Source organism: Carya illinoinensis, chromosome 4 (assembly GCF_018687715.1).
Source record: "Carya illinoinensis cultivar Pawnee chromosome 4, C.illinoinensisPawnee_v1, whole genome shotgun sequence".
NCBI classification, from domain to species: Eukaryota; Viridiplantae; Streptophyta; class Magnoliopsida; order Fagales; family Juglandaceae; genus Carya; species Carya illinoinensis.
Window position 1 is genome coordinate 21,732,564 of NC_056755.1, and position 22,270 is coordinate 21,754,833.

The 22,270-nt window shown below is 37.0% G+C and overlaps 3 protein-coding genes across 4 annotated transcripts; 2 read left to right on the top strand and 1 right to left on the bottom strand.

Moving 5' to 3' along the window:
- The first annotated feature begins 1,447 nt into the window (after nucleotides 1-1,447).
- LOC122307555 (transcription factor GTE4-like) lies at nucleotides 1,448-18,183 on the top strand. The gene is made up of 6 exons (XM_043120481.1): nucleotides 1,448-1,967; nucleotides 2,112-3,950; nucleotides 4,033-4,078; nucleotides 4,171-4,284; nucleotides 4,411-4,484; nucleotides 17,786-18,183. The coding sequence occupies exons 2-5, from the start codon at nucleotides 2,235-2,237 to the stop codon at nucleotides 4,467-4,469; spliced, it is 1,935 nt and encodes a 644-aa protein (XP_042976415.1). The 5' UTR covers nucleotides 1,448-1,967; nucleotides 2,112-2,234; the 3' UTR covers nucleotides 4,470-4,484; nucleotides 17,786-18,183.
- On the top strand, nucleotides 9,217-16,758 carry LOC122306360. Its single transcript, XM_043118788.1, has 4 exons — nucleotides 9,217-9,754; nucleotides 15,783-16,020; nucleotides 16,244-16,381; nucleotides 16,524-16,758. The coding sequence occupies exons 1-4, from the start codon at nucleotides 9,217-9,219 to the stop codon at nucleotides 16,756-16,758; spliced, it is 1,149 nt and encodes a 382-aa protein (XP_042974722.1).
- Nucleotides 18,184-19,194: 1,011 nt separating the features above from the next.
- LOC122307557 (seed biotin-containing protein SBP65-like) lies at nucleotides 19,195-21,784 on the bottom strand. Of its 2 annotated transcripts, none has more exons than XM_043120482.1 (2): nucleotides 20,351-21,784; nucleotides 19,195-19,601 (listed from the first exon to the last, which is right to left on the bottom strand). In XM_043120482.1, exons 1-2 carry the CDS (start codon nucleotides 21,725-21,727, stop codon nucleotides 19,410-19,412), a joined length of 1,569 nt encoding a protein of 522 aa, XP_042976416.1. In that variant the 5' UTR covers nucleotides 21,728-21,784; the 3' UTR covers nucleotides 19,195-19,409. The 2 variants fall into 2 exon arrangements, with proteins under 2 accessions (XP_042976416.1, XP_042976417.1); XM_043120483.1 differs by having other exon boundaries at nucleotides 19,359-19,587; nucleotides 20,351-21,783.
- Nucleotides 21,785-22,270: the final 486 nt, after the last annotated feature.

Consider the following 22,270-nt stretch of genomic DNA (forward strand, 5'->3'; position numbering starts at 1 on the left):
TATGTTTATGAAATGATATTATCATATGATTGACCATTTGCAAATTAAGTTATGAGAAATTATGTCGATGTAATTATTTTGGGAAAAAAATCCATGTAGAACTAATCATACTCATAGTCTATTTGAAATTGCATTAGGAGTCTTAAAATATACTTAAATAGTTTTAAAAGCCCTTGAATATAATTAGATTGTTTGAATATAACATATTAAAGTACTTTTTAATCTCAAATAAGTTAAAAAATACATTTAAATAAAATTATCATCTTAATAGTTTTTCTCAAATGATCTTTTTTGAATAATGCAAAACATAATTCGAATTAAAAAAAAAACTATAAATGAGAGAAAATACCCATACTACTTTAAGATAAGGAAAATGCTGGTATGCCTTATGAGTTTGCCCCCTCAATTTGACCGCTTATGTATTTAATTTTTTAAAATTATCTTTTTGCTTGATAATTAAGGAATTTACAAGGCCTAGTTTGTTTTTAGAGATGAGATGAGATAGTTGAATAAAATATTATTAGAATATATTATTTTTGTATTGGGATTTGAAAAAGTTATATTGGGATTTGAAAAATTTGAATTATTTATTTTATTTTGTATGAGAATTTAAAAAAGTTGTAATGATTAAGATGAGATGAGATGAGGGTTTTGTGAAAGTGAACAAAGAATTTAAATATGTTTAAAAAGAATGAAAAAGAAAAGAAAAGAAATATAAAATGTGAAATTTGTACTAATGTGCACATCTAACGATCAAAACTGGGCAATACACTAGCATTACTTTTAAGATAATTACAATTTTTAAACTTTCAAAAATATGGTCATAATTTAAAAAAAAATCAAATTATCGTCTTTTCTATATTAGAAAACACTTTTTTTTTTGTAATTTGTATCCAAACAAATGTAACATGTTTAAAAGTACTTTAAACACATGGTTACTAAATAGTAAATAACTTTTTAATAGCGGAACTTATTACTTAAACTATAAACTAGAAACCATATAGCTATAAGTTATATTTTCCACTGCAATTCCAAGCATACACTCAATCTAAAGAAAAACATAAGGACGAAATGATAATTCGCCTATCAAATAAGAAGTAATGCTAGATACAGTCATATGTTATGCAAGCATCGCGTACTCTTTTTGAAAAAGAATAAGGTTCGCTATTAAAAAATTATTATTTTTATATAAATCTTATATTTACTCAATTTTTGTAAAATGAATATACTTCGCTTGCATATTTTATAATTTCAAATATATTTTTTTAAATTAATAAATTATAGCTAATAGATGGAGACTGAAAGGATAAAGTGGTAATTTACTCCATCAAATAAAACCCACCATTCAGTTCAATAAGCCCGTAGAGGCTTTTATAATAATTAATTAATATATAGAATATGGCTAATAGAAGGGTTTGTTGGTAGCCTGACTTTCAAAATTCAAACCCAAGAGTCGAGAGCATGTACCTCTTCTTCAACCCAAACTTGGCCCACTTACTCATTTGCATTCCTTACCCACAAACGACCACCCGGCGCGTGTACAAACCCCGCCGGTTCTCACTTTCCCCCAAAAAATGAGCTTCTGCTGCTAGCCTGCTTCAAATTTTCGCAACCAAAATACATTGTCCCCCATCACTAGCAAACGTGTACATCCTCTTCGGCCTTGTATTGGCTCGTGGCTCAAACGCGAGAGGTTGTCCCGTGAGTCCAAAGCTGCCGAACTTCGTTCAGCTGTGTATAATATATCCCTCGGCTTCACGGGGCACGATTCTCGGCCACTACCAAAAAGAAAAAAAGACAGAACGGCAGAGCATCACACGGCTCCACTCCATTCCATTGCTGCCATCCACCAGTGCTGTGAGATAAGGATAGAAAAAGAGAGCGCACTCTGGTTGTTGGTTCTTAGATAGAGAAGGTGATTGGAGCGAGGAGATCTGATCGAATTTTGTCTAGACCTTACTCTTCCTGTAAGCCCTAACTATTGACTCTTCTCTCACCCTCTCTTTCTTCGTATCTATTTTCGTGTGTTGTTGTTTCTGTTGTTCTGGGTGTAGGGTTTTGAATTTTGGGGGGGCAAAAAAAGCCCTAATTCAATTTGTTCATTTTTGTAGAAGTGTTCGGGGTGGTGAAATTGGGGTTTTCTTTTGTGATTCTTTGGTTGAGAGCAAAAACTCTAGGGCAGAGGGCTTGCAGGATTGGGACTTGGTGTTTCAGAATCCTAGGGCTTTGAATGTATGGCTTCGGGGCCCATAGTTGGAGATGAAGATGGGGCTAGAGAGAGGCGAAGGTATGCAGAGAGCAAGGTCTATACTAGAAAATCCTTCAAAGGCCTGAAGAAAAACATCACCAACACCGATTCCGTGGCCACAAACACCGGCACCACCGGCAAGGATGACAACGTTAACAATGGTGACAGCAAGAATGAGAAAGATAGAGATAACAATGATAAGAACGAGAGTAAAGAGTTGGCGGGGCCTCCAGAGCTGGCTGTGTTAGCGTCGGAGGATGGAAATTCGGCTCAGAAACAGCTCATTTCAAGGCTTGATGCCGTGTCACATGAATCTCCGAGCCTCAACCGGCAAGAGGAACAAGTGGTGGCAGTGCCGGGCACACGTGATGAGCCAATGGGGAATGAATCGGAAAAGCCAGTGTTGGACAATAGGGTTAAGATCCGTTTGGCGTCAAGGTCGAAGCAGGAGATGAGGGAGCTTCGAAGAAAGCTTCAGAGTGACCTGGAGATGGTCAGGAGTTTGGTGAAGAGGATTGAAGTTAAGCAGGCGCAGATTGGTAGGTATATTCATTCTCATATGTCAGCCAATGATGGCATCAATAATGTTGGCAGTGGAGCCAAGCGGGTTCACTCAGAGGCAGCTTCTATTGATGTCGGTGTTCCCCGTGAGGTGAACAGGCCTCTGCACCCGTTGAGCATGTCAGTGCTGGATAATAGTCAGGGTTTGAGTGAAAATGTTGAGAAAGAGAAGAGGACACCAAAGGCAAACCAGTTTTACCGAAATTCGGAGTTTTTGCTTGCAAAGGACAAGTTTCCACCAGCAGAGAGTAACAAGAAGTCGAAATCGATTGGGAAGAAGCAAGGCGGGGGAGAATTGGGACATGGCTTTTGGATGGGTACCAAGTTTTACAAGAGTTGCAGCTCTTTGCTCGAGAAATTGATGAAGCACAAGCATGGGTGGGTGTTTAATGCTCCTGTGGATGTAAAAGCTCTTGGGTTGCATGATTATTTTAGCATTGTCAAGCATCCAATGGACTTGGGTACGGTGAAATCAAAGCTGAACAAGAATTGGTACAAGTCTCCAAAGGAATTTGCAGAGGATGTTAGACTTACCTTTCACAATGCTATGACCTATAACCCAAAAGGGCAAGATGTTCATCTAATGGCAGAGCAGCTATTGAAGATGTTTGAAGAAAGATGGGCTATTATAGAATCTGATTATACTCGGGAGATGAGGTATGCGATGGATTATGGGGCGGGACTTCCTACACCTACATCGAGAAATGCTTCTCAATTCCCACCACCACCTCTTGATTTGAGAAGGATTTTGGATCGATCAGATTCAATGACTATCGATCCCAAGTTGAAGCCCATGAGTACCACTCCTTTGGCTAGGACCCCAGCTCCCAAGAAGCCTAAGGCTAAAGATCCCCATAAAAGGGACATGACTTATGATGAAAAACAGAAGCTGAGCACAAACCTTCAGAATTTACCTTCAGAGAAGCTTGATGCAATTGTACAGATTATTAAGAAGAGGAATTCCACACTTTGCCAGGATGATGATGAGATTGAAGTAGACATTGATAGTGTAGATACTGAGACTCTCTGGGAGCTCGATAGGTTTGTAACCAATTACAAGAAGAGTTTGAGCAAGCACAAGAGAAAAGCTGAACTTGCTAGTCAAGCCCGAGCACAAGCTGAGCAGAATGTCCAGGAGAAGGTAAAGCCTTAAATCACATATTCTAACCTCTTTTTTTATTTTTGGTTACTGGTGCCTCATTTTTTTCTTCTTTTCCTTACAGATTCAGGCTCCAGTTGTGGCAGAGGTACCAAAGGAAAATACAGCAGGTATAGTTCTTCTAAATATGAGAATTGGTGGCATTTTAGATTTGAATGCCTGCATAAGCTGATAAGCTGAAACATTTTCCCTTTGTGAGCAGATGAAAGAAATGTTCCCACTATGTCACCTGTGCAAGGGGTAAAACGGGTGGACAATGGGAGTAGGTCAAGTAGTTCAAGCAGCTCTAGCAGCGATTCTGGATCCTCTTCAAGTGGTACCTGATATAGTTTTACCATTATTCTATATCATCAGATATCCTTGTTTGTTTTATGTTTGGGCTTTCAGCTATGACTTTTTTATTTAAATCAAGCTTTTCTCTAATACATACTTGTTTTTGCAGACTCTGACAGTGACACTTCATCAGCATCTGGATCTGATGTTGGGTCACCAAGAACTTGAGCTTATCCTGTGCAGGTAGGATTATTTCCACTTATTTTGTCCCAGAGTTTATATGGTTTCGTGTTCTTCACCTCTCCTATATAGTTCTTCTATTTTTGTACAGAGTCATATTTTTTTACTGTGCGTCTGAGTTCTGAAATTATATGGCATTTTGATGCTTATTTACAATTTTGTTTGTGTAAGACTTTCTGCGATTGAGATGCAATAGATAATGAATAGTTTGTTCACACCATACAAAAGTGGAGTCAATGGCAGTTGAATATTGGAATTGACCAGAGGTGGTGCTGGCTACCCATGGTTCGGAGAGATTGGTGGGTCATAGATATTGTTATTTTGTGGGAATCTTGTCAACAAGTTATGCCTCTTTTGTGACCATAGGGGTTATAAATATCAGAAAGCAAACAAGGGTGATATGTCAAGGCCAAACCACATGAGGGCTTATATGCACTTTTGCATACTTGCTGGTAGCTTAGTACCTTTAACTGTAGATTATATTGCATAAGTCGATTCCAATTTGTCAATAATTTAGTGCAAGATGTTTTAGAACTTCGGTGAATTTGAAATAAAGTTATTATACCTAATAGGCATATATAAATGAGATGTGTCTTTCTATGTTCTACATGTGTGGAAAGAGGCCATCCTTCTTTCCTTCTGTGCCTGTGGGAAAGATAAACGACACCATGTTATTGTGTTGTGTAGGTGGTAAGCATATCATTTTTTGTGCTATGTATATTATGCTGATTTGAACTTCAATTATGTTTTATAGTTATATTCACTTAAAATTATAGTTGTATTTAGCTTGGATTTATGATACCTCAAATAATTATGGTATGTATTTAAGTCCTATTGGGTGCTTGATTTGCAAAATGTGTATGGGTGTTCTCACATTGGTTGTAAGGTTAAATTTAGTTTATAAGTGATTCTATGTAAAACCTCATTTTTCCGATAATATTGGGAATATTACCATGAACTTTCATAGAACCAGGTGAAAAGAGTTCCATAAACTTTTAGAAATTCAAACAACAATGATTTATTTAAACCTACAACAACAAACGTAATAATATGATATATCAAAACTAATCAAACCCCTAGGGGTTGGCTCAAGTGGTAAAGGCCTTGGTTTTGGTGGTATGCTCCCTCTAGGTCTAAGGTTTGAATTCTTTTGGGTGCAAACAATTTCTAGGGGCCATCAGACTGGGGGATTTTCCCCTTGAATTACCTGAGGCGCAATTGCTGAAAACTCATTGCCAAAAGCCTATGCACCCCTTGGATTAGTCGAGATGCTGTTCTTGAACACCCAATGCCAATGAAAAAAAATATCAAAAGTGATCATGAACTTAATAGTACATGAATTTATAATAGTTGATGGGATAAACACTTAATTCAATTTTAACTAGGTCAATGTCTATTTGATTGGCATTGGCTTGCAAATTAGTCATCATCATTGTTTACATAGAAAATGGGTTGACTGTTATTGACTTGGCCATTTTTAATTATCTTTATAAGAAATTTCAACTTCGCATGTATATTGTAAAAATCAAAATTCTGGGTGGCCTACTACACGTTAATGGTTTTATGCCTGGGTTATGCACTTGCCCCGCACATCTTCATAGGATGTGGACATCGAGCGGACCACATCTGCACATTTACCTTTTTGTTCCAGTACCTTCATATCCTCACCATATGGCCTAAAGAAATAACTTTCGAAAACTGTACATTCATTCATCATCGTACTTTCTTTTCTTTTGGTACCCTTCATTTTCATCACGGCATGTACATTTCATATCACAGGATAAGCATACACCATTCAAGCATTTGGAAAATTCATCTTCATAATAATCATAAGGCTTACAAGAAAGTCATAACATTGCAACATATAACTTGGAAAATCCATTTGTGAAAATGTAGTATTTTAATTTGAAAGATGGAAATTCTTTGTGTTCTCTTTATTTCAATGGTTTTCGGCTATAGTGCTTAATGGAGCTTCAACTCATGATTTTCTGTTTTTGTTTTCTTCTTTATAGAATGTAATTAGGTGTTTTCTTTTGTATACTTCCTGTTTGCATGGGCTTTGCCTATTTCATTCAATGAATAAAATTCTTTCTTACTTATCAAAAAAGAATTGGAAAGAAAAGGCATGATCATACTACTTACTATGCTTCCTTAAGTTCATAAAATGGACACTTGTTTAACAATCATACGTTTCTAATGTTTGTATATTCATAGTCCTTGGTATATTCATATTTCATCGCGTTTCTAATGTTTGTCTTATGCATACTTTTAGACATTGCATCAAATTTGATTTCCTTGCTTAAACTTGTTTCTTTTTATAAAAGTGATTCTCTTCATGGGTGATCATATTAATCAAATGCACTGATTAGTATTGGTGAAAGCATCAGGCACACTTAAGCACCAATGCTGCTTAGAGCCTAGGTGCAAAGTGTGACAATCCCACTCTACCATGGCAAGGCCATGACTCTATACTTGTTCTTACCCTCTTATATATGTATTTTATTTTATGCCTATTTTTTTTAATAAAGTAAAATAATACGTGCCGAGCTCGAACGCATCACGCATATACTCTGAATTTCTAAGCTAATAAAAGGGGAACACCCGATAGACATTCAATTTAACATTCATTCATAAAGGACTCTCAGAGTCCATCATTCATTCATCTAACATAACCAGTTTTAAGTAAAAAGAGACTCAGTCCCTACAGTTCATACAAAAAGGAAGTTTAGTTAAAGTATAAGGAGTTACCATCACCCCGTCATAGAAGTTACACTATTACCATCACCCCCATCATAAAATTTACATCGCACCCGAAGGTACCTTGTCTAAAGGTTAACTCAAATAAACGTCCCCACATGGGACCCATCCTCAAAACATATAAACCATAAGCCATCACCAAAAGAACCGAACTAATAAGGGACTACTAAACATCAGCCTCTCCCTCCTCGGTAATGCCCGGCTCCTCAGCTTCAAAGGATGGCCATTACAGTTTTCATAAATTAACCTTCGTTCATTTCTTTTCTTTCTTTGCAGTCAAGCATTTTCAGTATCTTTACTTAGTCCGATGCATATGCATTTATTTTGGAAAAATAGCATTTCATATCATGCTTACATATAAGTAGGACATTAGTTATTTAAAGGAGCATGTATGAAAATCTCATGACTTAGAATCTACGTGCATGCATTACCATATACACATACAAACAATTATAATCGATAGGGTGCTTAACATGGGCTACCAATAAAGGCTTGTACATAATATAGGTTCATTTACTCTTTATTTAGAGGAACGCTTGGAAAGAGATATAGAGAGATTCTTTCACAAGAGAATTTTGCGTGGGAGCATGGTCATAGCTACTTACCTCGATCTGCTTCAGTTCCTTCAACGTCAGTAGGTCCTAATCCAATAAATAATAAGCGTGTTAATACTCATCTAACATCCTTTAAGCCCCCCTTTAAACGAGAAGCTAAAATATTATAAATCTAACGTCGTTTTCTATCCTTAGCGTTACCTCAAGTAACTACCATCTCTTGACTAACCCTTACAGGAGTAACATAAACATAATAATTAACCTAGTTAACACATTATTTAATTAAGTATAAAATAGAAAAATAGCTAGAATAGCCCATTAAGTAACTCAAAATCCTTAGCATCAAAGTTTATAATTAAATCATTGAACACCCCTTTTAAAACAAGTTTATAGGATTACATAAATCTAAAGACCTCTAGCCTCCTAAGGAAGAAAACATAACACCACTTCCAAAATAAAACTCATTGCACAAATGCTCATACCAAAATTATTCCAAGAATCATTTAAGATTTTAGGCAAGCTCATTTGTTAAAAACCCTCTTTTATTTCAAAATATATAAAAGTCACCACAGCAACACAGCTCCATACATATTCGGTTACTCAAAATAGGCCATAAACATATATACATGAAAGTCACCACATCAACACAGCTCCATACATATTCGGTTACTCAAAACAGGCCATAGATATATATATATATACACGAAAATCATAACACCAACACAGCCCCTATACATATTCGGCTAAACAAAACAGGGCATAAATCAGAAGTCTTCTTACCTTAAATATTCACCTCTTAGAAGATAAAAACAAACTTGGAAATCCCAAACTATGAACAACCCAAAATGGGTATAGAAGAGAAGTGTATGGCATGGTTTGGGGAATGGAAAAACAGTTTCTTTCTTTCACTTGGAGGTCGCACGGCTTGAATAATGGAGAGAAATTTTGGTTTTCCTTGAATCGGAAGATGAAGGAAGAAGAAGAGAGAAAGGAATGCATCGGCTTTGGAGGAAAAGAGAAGACTTGTATTCTTCGGCTTATGACCGATGGAAGGAGAAGGGAAAAATAAAGTTTTTAGTCAAAGCTTATCTTGAAAGTTTGGTGAAGGGACGGACGGCTTGGATCAATTGTGAAAAGATAATTATTCCACCTACCAAATCCAATGGTATAAAATCAATGGGCCAATTCATAAATAATTAAAGTTAAAGGCTTAAGAGAAAATAAATTGTGGGTATTAAAAATCATGCTCTTAACTTGTTTTAATAATCCACATAAAATAAAAACACACACATCTTAAAATAAAATAATAAAAATCTTTATCTTAAAAAAATATTTAACTTAAAAAATTAATAAAATGACGTAAGGACTCACGTAGTAAGACTCGGGTATTACAGTTTGAGAGAACAATTCAGGTTCTTGAGGATATGTTATGGGCATGTGTCTTGGATTTCAAGGAAAGTTGGATAAAATACTTGCCACTAGTTGAATTTGCCTATAATAACATCCACCAAGAGAGCATCAATGCAGCGCCATATGAGGTTTTGTATGGGCGTAAATGTAGATCGCCCCCTTATTGGGACGAGGTTGGTGAGAAAAAGATGCTGGGCCTTGACTTAGTTCAGAATATGCAAGAAAAAGTGGCTATCATCCGGAAGAGACTTGCTTTAGCTCAAGAAAGGCAGAAGAAATATGCCGAACATAGAAAAAAGGAGCTGCACTTTGAAGTAGGACACAAGTTATTCCTACAGGTGGCTCCAATGAGAGGAGTTATGAGATTCGGCAAGAAGGGTAAGTTAACCCCAAGATACATCGGCCCATTCGAGATTCTTGAAAAGATAGGAGGAGTTGCTTATCGGCTTGCACTACCCCTAGAGTTTTCAGTCATGCATGATGTTTTCAATGTTTCAATGCTTTGGAAATATGTGCATGACCCTACACATGTTGGATTATGCACCTCTCTAGGTACATGAAGATTTCTCATACGAGGAAGCACTAGTCCGAATCCTGGATAGGGAGGTTCGAGTACTTCCTAATAGAACAATTCCAATGGTCAAAGTGCTATGGAACCACCACACTTAACAAGAGGCAACCTAGGAGCACAAGGATGACATGAGGGATAAATATCCCACCCTTTTTCTTTGATGTACGTTCAATTTCAAGGATGAGATTATTTTAAGGGGGGAGAGTTGTAATACCCGAGTCTTACTACGTAGGTCCTTACATCATTTTATTAATTCTTTAAGTTAAATAATTTTAAAATAAATATTTTTATTATTTTATTATTTTATTTTAAGATGGATGTGTTTTTTATTTATATGGATTATTAAAATAAATTGAGGGTATGATTTTAAGACTTTACAATATTTTTCTCTTAAAGTCCTTAAATTATTATTTTTAAGAAATAGTCCAATTGATTTCCACCATTTGATTGGTAGATGAAGTAAATATCTCCCTACATTAAATCTAAGTCGTTCATTTCACCAAACTTTCAATGTAAGTTTTGACCAAGACTTAGCTCTTTTTACTTTCCCCTTTCCGTCGATCATATGCCAAAGAAGAACACATCTCTTTCTTCCTCCCCTAGCCGACATCTTCTTCTTCTTCTTCCTCTCTTTTTCTTCTTTTCATCTTCAAACTCAAGAAAAACCAACGCTTTCTCTCCACTTCTTCAAGCCGTGCGACCCCAAAGAAAGAAAGAAATTGTTTTCTCATTCCCTAAGCTGTGCCATACCTCTCATTCCATACCCATTTTTGGGTTTGTTCATAGCTTGGAATTCAAAGCATATTTTCATCTTCTAAAAGATGAAATCTTGAAGGTAAGAGGCCCTTGATTCATTCCCTAGTATGATTTACACTTGGGTTTTGAATTTCATAATTTATCTTACATTTATGTTTCGGTTTTTCATGATTTATCTCACATTTAAGTAAAAAGGGACTCAGTCCTTACAGTTCATATAAAAAGGAAGTTAAGTTAAAGTATGAGGGGTTACCATCACCCCATCATAGAAGTTACACTATTACCATCACTCTATCATAAAATTTACATTGTACCCGAAGGTACCTTGTCTAAAGGTTAACTCAAATAAATGTTCCCACATGGGACCCATCATCAAAACATATAAACTATAAGCCATCACCAAAAGAATCGAACTAATAAGGGACTACTAAACATCAGCCTCTCCCTTCTCGGTAGTGCTCGTTTCCTTAGCCTCCCCATCAATACCTGGATGTTTAAAACATAAATATAAAGTAAATCTAATACTCATTAAGCAGTACACCATGATGTTAATAACTTACTAAGCATATAATATTTTCTTTTGAAAACATGCATACATAAACATTTGTTGATTCTGACAATGCTTTCATGCATAAACTTTTAAGAATTACTTTCATGCATAACATTTACTTTCATATTTCACTTTCCTTTGGCTGGTACGCTATTACACCCTGTGTGTTGGGGTTAGCAGTCCTTCGGACCTGGACTCTGCCAACGGCCACAGGTTAGGAATCCCTTTCAATCAGGGGGTAGCACTGGGTGCACTACCAGTACTATTTACCCGACATTGCAATCTGCCCAGTCCTTTGGTACCTTTTCCGTTCATATGGCTACATTAACTTTCATTTCATTTCTTTCTTTGCAGTCACACGTTTTCATTATCTTCTCTTAGTTCGATGCATATGCGTTTATTTTGGAAAAAAAGCATTTCATGTCATGCTTACATATAAGTAAGGCATTAGTTATTTAAGGTTGGGTTTGAGTGTTGAGAAGTGTTGAGGTATATTGTAAATGGTAGTGAAAAAGTAATAATAAAATATTGAATAGTAGTAAAAAGTAATGAATAAAATTAAAAAGTAGGTGAAAAGTAATAATAAAATAATGAATAGTAGTGAAGAGTGTTGAGAATGTTTCAACACCCAAACCGGCCCTGAGAACATGTATGAAATCTCATGACCTAGAACCTACGTGCATGCATTTCCATATACACATACATAATTATAATCGATAGGGTGCTTAACAGGGCTACCAAGAAAGGCTTGTACATAATATAGATTTATTTATCATTTCTTTAGAAGAACATTTACAATAAGAGAGAGAGAGACATTCTTTCATGAGAGAACTTTGTATAAGAGTATGGTGAAGCTACTTACCTCGGTATCTCCAACGTCAATAAGTCCTATTCCAATTAAATAATAAGCATGTTAATACTCATCCAACATCCTTTAGGCCTCCCTTTAAACGAGAAAGCCAAAATATTATAAATCTAACGTCCATTTCTATCCTTAACGTTACCTCAAATAATTAACCTCGTCTAACCCTTACAAGAGTAACATAATTAATACTAAAGCATGCTAGCTGTCCAAAAAGGACACTTGGGTATTTTATACGGGAAGGTAGTTGAAAACTCATGGGCTTAGGCATCAACATAGGGCAGTTATAAAATTTTTCTACTTATTGGACAGCTGACACACACTAGCACTTTTGCACAATTAACATCCTAAACCCGAACCAACCATGCTAAAATCTAATCATACCAACAATATTTAAATAGTTTAGAGAACATATCCCATTAAATTTAGAGTAGCATAAAGTATAGCAAAATTACCCATTAAGCAACATTAAAACCTTTAAACACTTAAGCTTATGCTTTACCCACTTAATACCTTTAAAAAGCAAGTTACAAAAATTACAAGGAACCAAGCCAGATCTCAGCACAAAATACATGGCATCAACATATATATATATATTTATATATCAAAAGATCAACTAACATCACTTATGACTAATCAAGTTGATTAACAAAAATACCCTTTTTGAATCATAGGAAACTACATATAAAAACTATCTCAATATTTTAGCAATATAGCATTTTCGGATATAGGTGAAATACATAGCAAAACTCCCTTAATAAATTTCAGTTTGGTCAAAACAGAACATATATAATTAATTGCAACATAGAGATTTAACTACAAGCAAGATACAGGCTAAAAGCAGTTCAGTTATCCTCCAAAAATAAAGCTAAAATCAAGGGTTCGAGTTAGGGTTTTCTTACTTCTAATGAATCCCTTCCAAAGCACGAAAATGATGAAGAGAATAGGTGATTTCGGCCTAGTGGACTAGAGAAAACACTAACCCTTGGCTGGAAACCCAAAACCGAAACATAGATGTGAGATAAATCATGAAATTCGAAACCCACGTGTAAATCATACTAGGGAATGAATCAATGGCCTCTTACCTTCAAGATTTCATCTTTTAGTAAATGAAAATAAGATTTGAATTCCAAGCTATGAACAAACCCGAAAATGGGTATGGAAGGAGAGGTATGGCACTGCTTGGGGAAGGAGAAAATAATTTCTTTCTTTCCTTGGGGTCGCACGGCTTGAAGAAGTGGAGAGAAAGCTTTGGTTATTCTTGAGTTTGAAGATGAAAAGAAGAAGAGAGGAAGAAGGAGAAGACGTCGGCTTGGGGAGGAAGAAAGAGATGCGTTATTCTTTGGCTTATGACAGACGGAAAGGGGAAAGGAAAAAGAGTTAAGTCTTGGTCAAAGCTTACATTGAAAGTTTGGTGAAATGGACGGCTTAGAGTTAATGTAAGGAGATATTTACTTGACCTACCAATCAAATGGTGGAAATCAATTGGGCTATTTCTTAAAAATAATAATTTGAGGACTTTAATAGAAAAATATTGTAGTCTTAAAATCATACACTTAATTTATTTTAATAACCCACAAATAAAAAAACACATCCATCTTAATTATTCTTAAAAATATTTAACCTAAAGAATTAATAAAATGACGCAAGGACCTACATAGTAAGACTCGAGTATTACACAAAGTGCAAGCTTGTGCTTGGTTGAAGTGAAGTGCGCATTTAAAATAAAAATTTATAAGACCAAAGTATTCAGAAAATGCATAAAAATTTTCAATTTTAAACAATACTGTATGCAGCAAGACAATCAAATGAACTAATTATGTAAAAGTTAAATATAGAATTTCTATAATGCTCTTGTGCCTTAGAAAGTACAAGCATCCATGACATTTAATAGCCAGAATCATGCTGAAGGATATGATTGAATCAAAATATCCAAAAGACTAACGAAAAAAGCAGAAGACTTGTAGGTATTGACTTCTATACTAACATAAGCAGTACAATGCATAATCTATATAGAGATGTTGTTGTTCTTCAAACAACATCAAAAGCTTTTGATTCATATACATTGAAAATTCAGAACTTGAATTTATGCCAATATGGCCCCCAAGGGTTGGCTCAAGTGGTAAAGACCTTGGACTTGGGGGTATGTTCCTCCCAGGTCTAAAGTTCAAATCTTCTTGGGTGCAAATAATTTTTAGGGATCCATCGGACTAGTGGATTTTTCCCTTGAATTATCCGAGGTGTACTTGCTGGAAACTCCTTGCCGAGGGCCTGCACACCCTTGGGATTAGTCAGAACACTATTCTTTGACACCCAGTGCCAATCAAAAAAAAAAAAAAAATTATGCCAATATAAACCATAAAATTTGAGATATTTGATGAAAGGGATAATAAGACTGTAATTATGTCTTGTTATCATTTTCATTGAAGAATTTATTATTTGGATTAAATTTTTTATAAGTAAATGAAATTAGATATTAAATTAATTTTTAATACATATCTATCAATTTGTTTGAATTTGTTGAAGGGGCATCTTAGCTCTATCTACTGCATCGGGCATGGTATTCTTGATGCTCTGGCATTTGTGTAAGGGCAGTTTGTTAGCAAATAGCTGGAACAAATAATATGTCTGCAAAGAGAACTGTCTAAGAGAACCCAACTTAATTTGTTTTCATATATATATATATATATATTTCTTTTGAGGCTGGAATTCATGTATGTAAATGGAATTGAAAAGCTGACAGATTAATTGTACAGAGTACAGACAAAAGTGAATTTGGTCAGATTGAATGAACCAATATCGTGGCTAACAATATATTACATTGACAAAGGTGGTTATTTTAAGCAGTTACTACTTAAAAAAAACAGTTATTACTTCTTATAAGTTGGCATTGATTTTGCATCACATCTGTTTGAAGAGTCAATAAAAAAATGTGAAACTTTTTGTCAGGTGGTGCATTTTTAAATGCTATCTTGTGAATATGCCCCCTCTGGTTATTGTGGTTTCTTAAAAACTTGGAAGGCATAGAGGCAGGATCCTATAGCTTTTTCAGCTTCCAATTGTTAAAGAGCGTGGCTGTTTTGTTTTCTAACAACACTGTGCTGAAGTTATTTATTAAGTATGCAACTCTTTTGTAGTCATTTATTAGCTACGCTTGTGTTGGGATTTTGTGAAGGATGATATTATGAAAGCTTTTTGTGAATTCCATTCGTTCTTGAAATTTGAGAGGAGTATTAATACTACATTCATTGCTCTCATTCCTAAAAAGGCGGGTGCTGTGGAAATGAAGGATTTTCGTACTATTAGTTTGGTAAATGGGGTGTATAGGATTGTTTCCAAGGTGTTAGCTAATCGCATAAGTGTGGTTATGGGCAAGATTATAACAAAGCCTCAAAATGCATTTGTGAGGGGAAGACAAATTCATGACTCGGTTTTAATAGCAAATGAATGCTTGGATAGTAGAACAAGAATGGGTAAATCTGAAATTTTAGTTAAATTGGACATGGAAAAGGCTTTTGATCATGTCAATTGGGAATTTCTCCTTTACTTGGGATATTTGGTTTTGGTGAGAAGTGGTGTTTGTGGATAAAACATTGTATTTCAACAGCCAGATTTTCTATATTGTTGAATGGTACTCCGGCTGGTTTTTCCAACAGCTCCCATGGAAAAATCTCTTTTCCTTTTTGTATTAGTTATAGACGCTTTGAGTCGTATGATTGAAGCGGCCTTGGAAGGGAGATTTTTGTCGGGATTTATGGTGGGAGATGAGTTTTGGGGCAGCATTACAGTTTCACATTTACTTTTTGCAGATGACACTTTAATTCTTAGCGATACTAATCAGGATCATCTCTTTGCTTTGAGAGCCTTATTGTTATGTTTGAACCTGTTTCTGGGCTTAGTATTAATTTATCAAAGTTTGAAATTGTTCCAGTGGGTACGGTCAGGAATATTTTGGATCTGGCCAATATTTTGGGATGTAAGGTAGCTTCGCTATCTATGAGATATCTTGGACTACCTTTGGGTGGTCCTCACAAATCTGTTTCTGTTTGGGATGGAGTGATTGAGAAGAGCGGGAGGAGGTTAACTGGTTGGAAAAAGCTATATTTGTCAAAAGGGGGAAGAGTTACCTTGACTAAGAGTACGTTGTCTAATCTTCCTACATATTTCCTCTCTTTTTCCTTTACCTTCGGGGTTGGCGAAAAGAATAGAGAGGATTTTCTAGAATTTCTTGTGAGATGGTAATGGGGAGGGAAAAAAGTTTCACTTAGTGAGTTGGAATAAGGTTTGTCTTCCTGTTTCTAGTGGAGGATTGCGAGTGCGGAATTTAAAACTTTTCAACAAAGCTCTACTTGGAAAATGGCTTTGGAGGGATATTAATGAGAGGAATGCATCATGGAGACATATTGTGGATGTTAAATATGGGAGGATGTGGGGGAGTTGGTATACGAATGAAGTAAGAGGGATGTACGGGGTGGGTTTGTGGAAGTCCATTCGGTTGGAATGGGGGTATTTTGTCAAAAACATTAAATTCAAAGTGGGGGGATAGGACAAAGATTTATTTTTGGCATGATACTTGGTGTAGGGGTTCAGCTCTTAAGTATGTTTATCCTAATAGGATTGCTAGAGATAAAGGGGCTGCAGTGGCTGATTCTTATCATTTTTCTAATAATATGTTCTATTGGACTCTGGAATTCACCAGAGATATGCAGGATTGGGAAGTACGTGAAATATCTGATTTCTTTGGAAGATTATATGATATGAAGTTTGATCAGAACAAGGAGGATAGTCTGCTGTGGTTGCATGCAGTAAATTCCTGATTTTCAATGAGTTCTTTTTACAAGGTGTTAACTAGTCATGGCGTTAAAGACTATCCCTGGAAATGTATTTGGAGAGCTAAGGTGCCTAGTAAGGTTGCATTTTTCTGTTGGATGGTGTCTCTAGGGAAAGTATTAGCCAGGGATAATTTGAGGAAGAGAGGTTTATTGGTGGTTGATTGGTGTTATATGTGTAAGAAGGATGGTGAATCTGATGACCATCTTTTTCTTCATTGCGAGGCGGCGACGATGTTGTGGAATGAGATTTTTGCTAGGGTGGGCATTACTTGGGTGATGCCTATGCATGTGGTGGACTTTGCTTGCTGGCAAGGTCTTGGGAGGGGAAGAAGCAGTGCCAGCAGCATGGAGGATCATCCCCTTGTGCTTGATTTGGTGCTTATGGTTGAAGAGGAACGGGAGTTGCTTTGAAGATAGTGAACGTTTTATGGGGGAGTTTTTCTTTAGTACTTTTAAGTTTTTGGGTGAAAAATCTCGTAGGGAATGGGAATAATTGTATTGTTGTGCTTTAATTGTGTTCTGTTTTAGATTGTATTTAGGTGTACAATCTAAAACAGAACACAATTACTTGCTGTGTACTTGGGCTATGCCTATTTACTTGGAATAAAATTCTCTTATTAACTATAAAAAAAAAAAAAAAAGTATGCACCTCTTTATTTTGGTGGGTTACATGTACCACACAATTTGCATACATATGCAGTTGACAGTGACACTAGATTTGGTCATCACTGCCTAATCTGGGGTTAATTGTAAAACTTTTGAGCCCCGTACGATTAGTTTCACTGTGCGATTAGTTTTCTGTAGTTTTTGTTTCTGTTTTATTTATTTTTTCTTGTTTGTCTTCATCTTCTTTGTTTTTTTATTGGTCCTATTGACTTCTGCGGAGCTCTTCCTACTATCCTTTTATGTAGATTATTGTCTTCCACTTCAAACTTCCTCTTATGTTGAAAATCATCTTCTACTTAGATTCCACTCCAGTGATTGCTGATTATTTCTTTTTCTTATGTTGCAGATCTAAGAATTTTGGACCAGTTGGTGGTTAAGTAATTTGACGCTTTCAGGTTACGGATTTGAATCACATTTGGCATACATAAAATGCATTTTCTAGGCCAGTAGCCTTCTTGCCATTTTCGGGTGGGTGTGCATTTCTTGCTGCTGTTATGAACTAGTGCCCCGTTACTTACAAATAGCCTCATTTCCTAGTCTCAGATTTGTATATTATTTGTAGAATGTGATTATAATTTGATGTAGTTAGTTTTTTGGTAGAGCATTTGTACATTGCTAACTAGTGTTGCTCATCTAGATTCAGTTCACAGATTAGTCGTAGCAGAGTCAGGAGTCAGGATTCTTTGGTGTTAGAAAAACCATGCTGTAATTCAAGTTCATGAAGAAGGCATAATTGCTCCAGAATCTTTTTTCCATGTTTTAGGTTTGTTGGGTAGCTGATAGCTCAATTTGCTTTGTCTTGTAAGATAAGTTTCATACTTGCATTTTCTTTCCTATTTTCCAACTGGATTTCTATTTTTTATGTGGTCTGTTATACCAATAACAGACGGTAGATATAAAAATAGGGTGATGGCTTGTTCTTCCAGATAAAAAATTGCTTCTGATAAATACGGTGATGTTTTCTTCTGTCTTTTACCATAAAGAGCAATTGGTCAACTAGCGGGTGGAGAAGGCTGTTAGCTAATTTTTTTTTTTTTTTGAAATAGATTTCAATTCATGAATGAATGAAGGAAGTTACAGTTGTGACTAATAAGTCCGGAAACAAGTCCTGATTACAAGCCAACTACTCATCGGTTATACGCCTCCCCCTCCCCCCCCCACCCAACACAACTTTTATTGTGCCGGACACTGTCTAAAAACTTCATAAAACTTACATATAAAATGGCTGTTAGCTAGTTAATTGTACGAGGAAATGATTATTTTGAGTAGAAGTTCCAAAAGCAATTTAGTTTTGCATCTGGAATGGTTTTATATATAATATGTATGGTCTGTTCTGAATATTTTCCCACTTTTTGTTCTTAAATGTTTTATTGCATTATATTTTTCAATTATTTTATTGGTGAATTGCGAGTGCAATAAAACTTCAAACTCAACAAAAATATTGAATTAGACTTGAATGTTACACGGTAACTTTGACATTCCGAAAGAGGATTGCTTTCAAATTAAGGAGTTTGTGTGGATTCTAAACGCCGATGGTCTTCTTTGTACATGCAAGGCAAACTTAATTTAGCTGAAAGTCCTTAATTTGTGCCATCTGCGTTCCATTACGCTTAGCTAGGCTGGCCGAAGTTTAGTTCCGAGGAAATTTCTTCTCTCCAAACCGATACATATTGATATGAGACATGATAATCTAAGACAAAAACAGTTGGGACTCGAATTTATTCACCACCTCAATAAAACACAGCACGCAACATATGACCAAATGTGCCTTAATTACATCTCTGGATATAAACATTCAGTCAAGACATATAAATCGTAACTCATTTATTTAGCTTGGCTTTCACCACACTCTTTTTTGGGTTTTTTGGGCTTGCCATAGCCAGTTGGGCAAGTCTCAGAGACAATCCCCTCTTGCTTTCCAGTATTTCCTTGCCCAGTAGCAAGCTCTCTCGTTTGCCGAGCGATCTCAACTATAGTTTCGCCAATGGCCCCAAGTACCGCCCCTCAGTCGCCCCCGCCACCACTGCCATGTTCCTGTGTCCCCTGGAAGGTTTCTTTAATGACAGTCTCAGACGGTTTGGCCTCTGGTTCCACCACTTTTTCTGTTTTTCTTTCTTCAACCTGCCATTCCCCTTCAGTATTGTCTCCCTGCGGAACGACATCTAACAAGCTCATTGTAAGTGCAGAGGTAGCTAAGAATTCAACAATTATAAAGCTTTCTTCATATGATTTTGAGGTCAAAAAGATATTAACTTAGATTAACTGTATAGATAATGGAATTATAATGGATCTCAATTTTAGTTGCATTTTTATTACTAGAAGCCGATATATGGTTGGACTCCTTTCCGGGCAACAGTGAATTAAATATCAAGATCTCCACAGACCCACCAAGGAAAATATGATGATGATGAGAAGTAGGACTAGCTCTCTCTATTTCCTGTGTGCAATGTTTATTTTCTGCATACTAGAAAATGAGTTCTGTGATTCTGCTCTTGGCCACTGAGTACGTAATTCGAGTTGAGAGGTATGCTACATCTTCAGAGTGCAATGCAAATAAATATTCTTAGTGTCATCCTATGGGAGGGTGAACAACAATGATCAACTATTTCAAAGATCCTCTCACTGACCTAATTTTTTGGCTGCAAATTCCGATTCAAAATATACTGCCAAAACTTCCCCTTACCCTGCTAGATGCTTGTCATAATCCTGCCTATGCGCTTATACAGTAACACACTACAGTCTTCAGCAATTCTAAACACATAAGTCTAGCAACAACTCAAACGTAGTGAGTTACATTTGCAGAGAATCCACACACAGATTCGATTTAGCACCACCATGTCAACCTTCCTGAGGTTTCCTATTCTTGAAGAGCTATCTAATAGATAGTACATATTTATCGATTCAAACGTACCTGACCAGCTGACCTCCTAGCCTCCAATTCTCTCTCTGCCTCTTCTTTCTTCCTGGCCGTATACTCCTTTGCACTCTCTCCTGCGGCTACAGAAGCATCCTTGGCAGCAGACAATGGCTTGGATGCAATGTCAGCAGCCTTATGTCCAGCGTCCTCTGCTGCTCCTTTAACAGCCCTTGCTGCTGCCTTGGTTCCCTCCACAGTTTTATCGAATGTGTAATGCCCTGCAGTCCACCCCGCCACAGCAACCTTATCCTTCAAATCTACAGCTGCTTTCCCAGCATAATCAACTGCGCCCCTTCCAGTTTCCAACGCCACCTCTTTTGCAACCGCAGTCTTCTCCCCAACATAATGGACGGTGGTCTCCCCTGCATACACAGCCACGTCTTTCGCTTCTACTGCCTTTTGTAGAGCGTAGTCCTTTGCTTTCTCTGCCGTCGATGTTGTATAACTTGCAGCTGTCTTAGGTGTGCTGGAAAGAGTGTCCTTTGCTTGTGCACCCTTCTCCGTTGCGGTATCTTTTACAGTTTCACTTTTCTCTAGGACAACATCCTTGGTTTGTGCACCCTTCTCTGCTGCAGAGTCTTTCACCGCCTGACCTTTCTCTACAATGGTGTCTTTCGCCTGCGCGGCCTTCTCTGCTGCAGTGTCTTTCACCACCCGAGCTTTCTCTACCACGGTGTCTTTCGCCTGTAAGCCCTTCTCTGAGGCATACTCTGCTGCCGCCTGAGCTGTATTCACGACGGTGTCCTTTGCTTGAGCTCCCTTCTCTGTGGCATACTCGGTGGCAGCCCGACCTGTTTCTGAGACAGTATCCTTTGCTTGTGAAGCCTTCTCTTTGGCATATTCAGATGCAGCAGCCAGTCCTTGGCTTACAGATTCTTTTGCCTTGCCATACCGCTCCTCCGCTGCCCTGAGCGTCTCCAGAGAATTTTCTCGAGCTTTTGCTCTGAGATTGGAAATTTCTTCTAGAGAAGGTCGTTCCTTTCTCTCATGAACCTCTTCGTTCCTTCTCATCTCTGCGCCGCCTGTCTCCTCGCGACTCTCTTCTTTGCTTGTTACGTTCGCGCTTCTACCTTTAGCCTTCCCTGCACCATTCTCTTCCCGGATTTTTATTTTAATCTTTCCCACAACGTAGGGTCCTTTTTCACTTCCTTCTCTAGCTTCAGCCTCTTTGTCCCCGACTATATTCCCACTTCTTCCATGAAGATCATGCTTCTCCTTCTGTTCCTCAGTCTCCTCATCCCTCTCTTTCTCATTCTTCACTTTATCAGCCAAAGACTCGAAGCGAATCACCACCTTGGGATCGCTGTCTTTCTCTACGTCAACTTCTCTCTCGCCGGTGCTGTTCTCTCTTCGCGCTTGCTCGGAAGCCATTGTTGTTGTTATCTCAAGAGCATTTATGTGTTGCTGCTTCGGGATTTAATTGGGTTTTATAAACCAGAAGCAATGGCGGTTTTGAGGTGGTCGGTATGAAGTGTTAGCATTGAGTGGACACGTGGCAGACAGTGGTGGTATGGTACAACGTGTTTGGGTTTTCTGCATACTTAGGAGGTGACTCAGGAGTGTGAGTCAAGTCAATGTACACTGGATAGACGCGCGGCATGGTCAGATTGGGATCCGGAGAGGACTCATTCTGTGACGCGTGGAGATGAAGGGAGCTGTCATGTAGAATGGGTAAGCAACAAGAGGAACGGTCTCTTTTCTCAATGAGTTTTAGATTCATAAAAAATAATGAATATTCGCTATGATAATATTAAAAACTAGTTGAAAAATAATTTTTTTAAAAATTGACCAAAATAATTGACACAATAAAAAGAAAAAAAATCTCATGAATGATAATGGTTGATATAAAAAATCGCACAATAGGTTAAAATGGGAGAAATAGTCATTTTCAACCTACAGTGACGATTCAAGCCT

Bases quoted from the DNA above. Each gene is read 5' to 3' on its own strand.
- LOC122307555 (XM_043120481.1), top strand. From the start codon at position 2,235: ATGGCTTCGGGGCCCATAGTTGGAGATGAAGATGGGGCTAGAGAGAGG. The intron at 3,951-4,032 runs GTAAAGCCTTAA...TTTTCCTTACAG, and splicing joins AGCAGAATGTCCAGGAGAAG to ATTCAGGCTCCAGTTGTGGC. The intron at 4,285-4,410 runs GTACCTGATATA...TTGTTTTTGCAG, and splicing joins TTCTGGATCCTCTTCAAGTG to ACTCTGACAGTGACACTTCA.
- LOC122306360 (XM_043118788.1), top strand. From the start codon at position 9,217: ATGTTATGGGCATGTGTCTTGGATTTCAAGGAAAGTTGGATAAAATAC. The intron at 16,021-16,243 runs GTTAACTGGTTG...TCCTGTTTCTAG, and splicing joins ATTGAGAAGAGCGGGAGGAG to TGGAGGATTGCGAGTGCGGA. The intron at 16,382-16,523 runs GTATACGAATGA...TACTTGGTGTAG, and splicing joins GGGAGGATGTGGGGGAGTTG to GGGTTCAGCTCTTAAGTATG.
- LOC122307557 (XM_043120482.1), bottom strand. From the start codon at position 21,727: ATGGCTTCCGAGCAAGCGCGAAGAGAGAACAGCACCGGCGAGAGAGAA. The intron at 19,602-20,350 runs GTACGTTTGAAT...TGAGCTTGTTAG, and splicing joins CTAGGAGGTCAGCTGGTCAG to ATGTCGTTCCGCAGGGAGAC.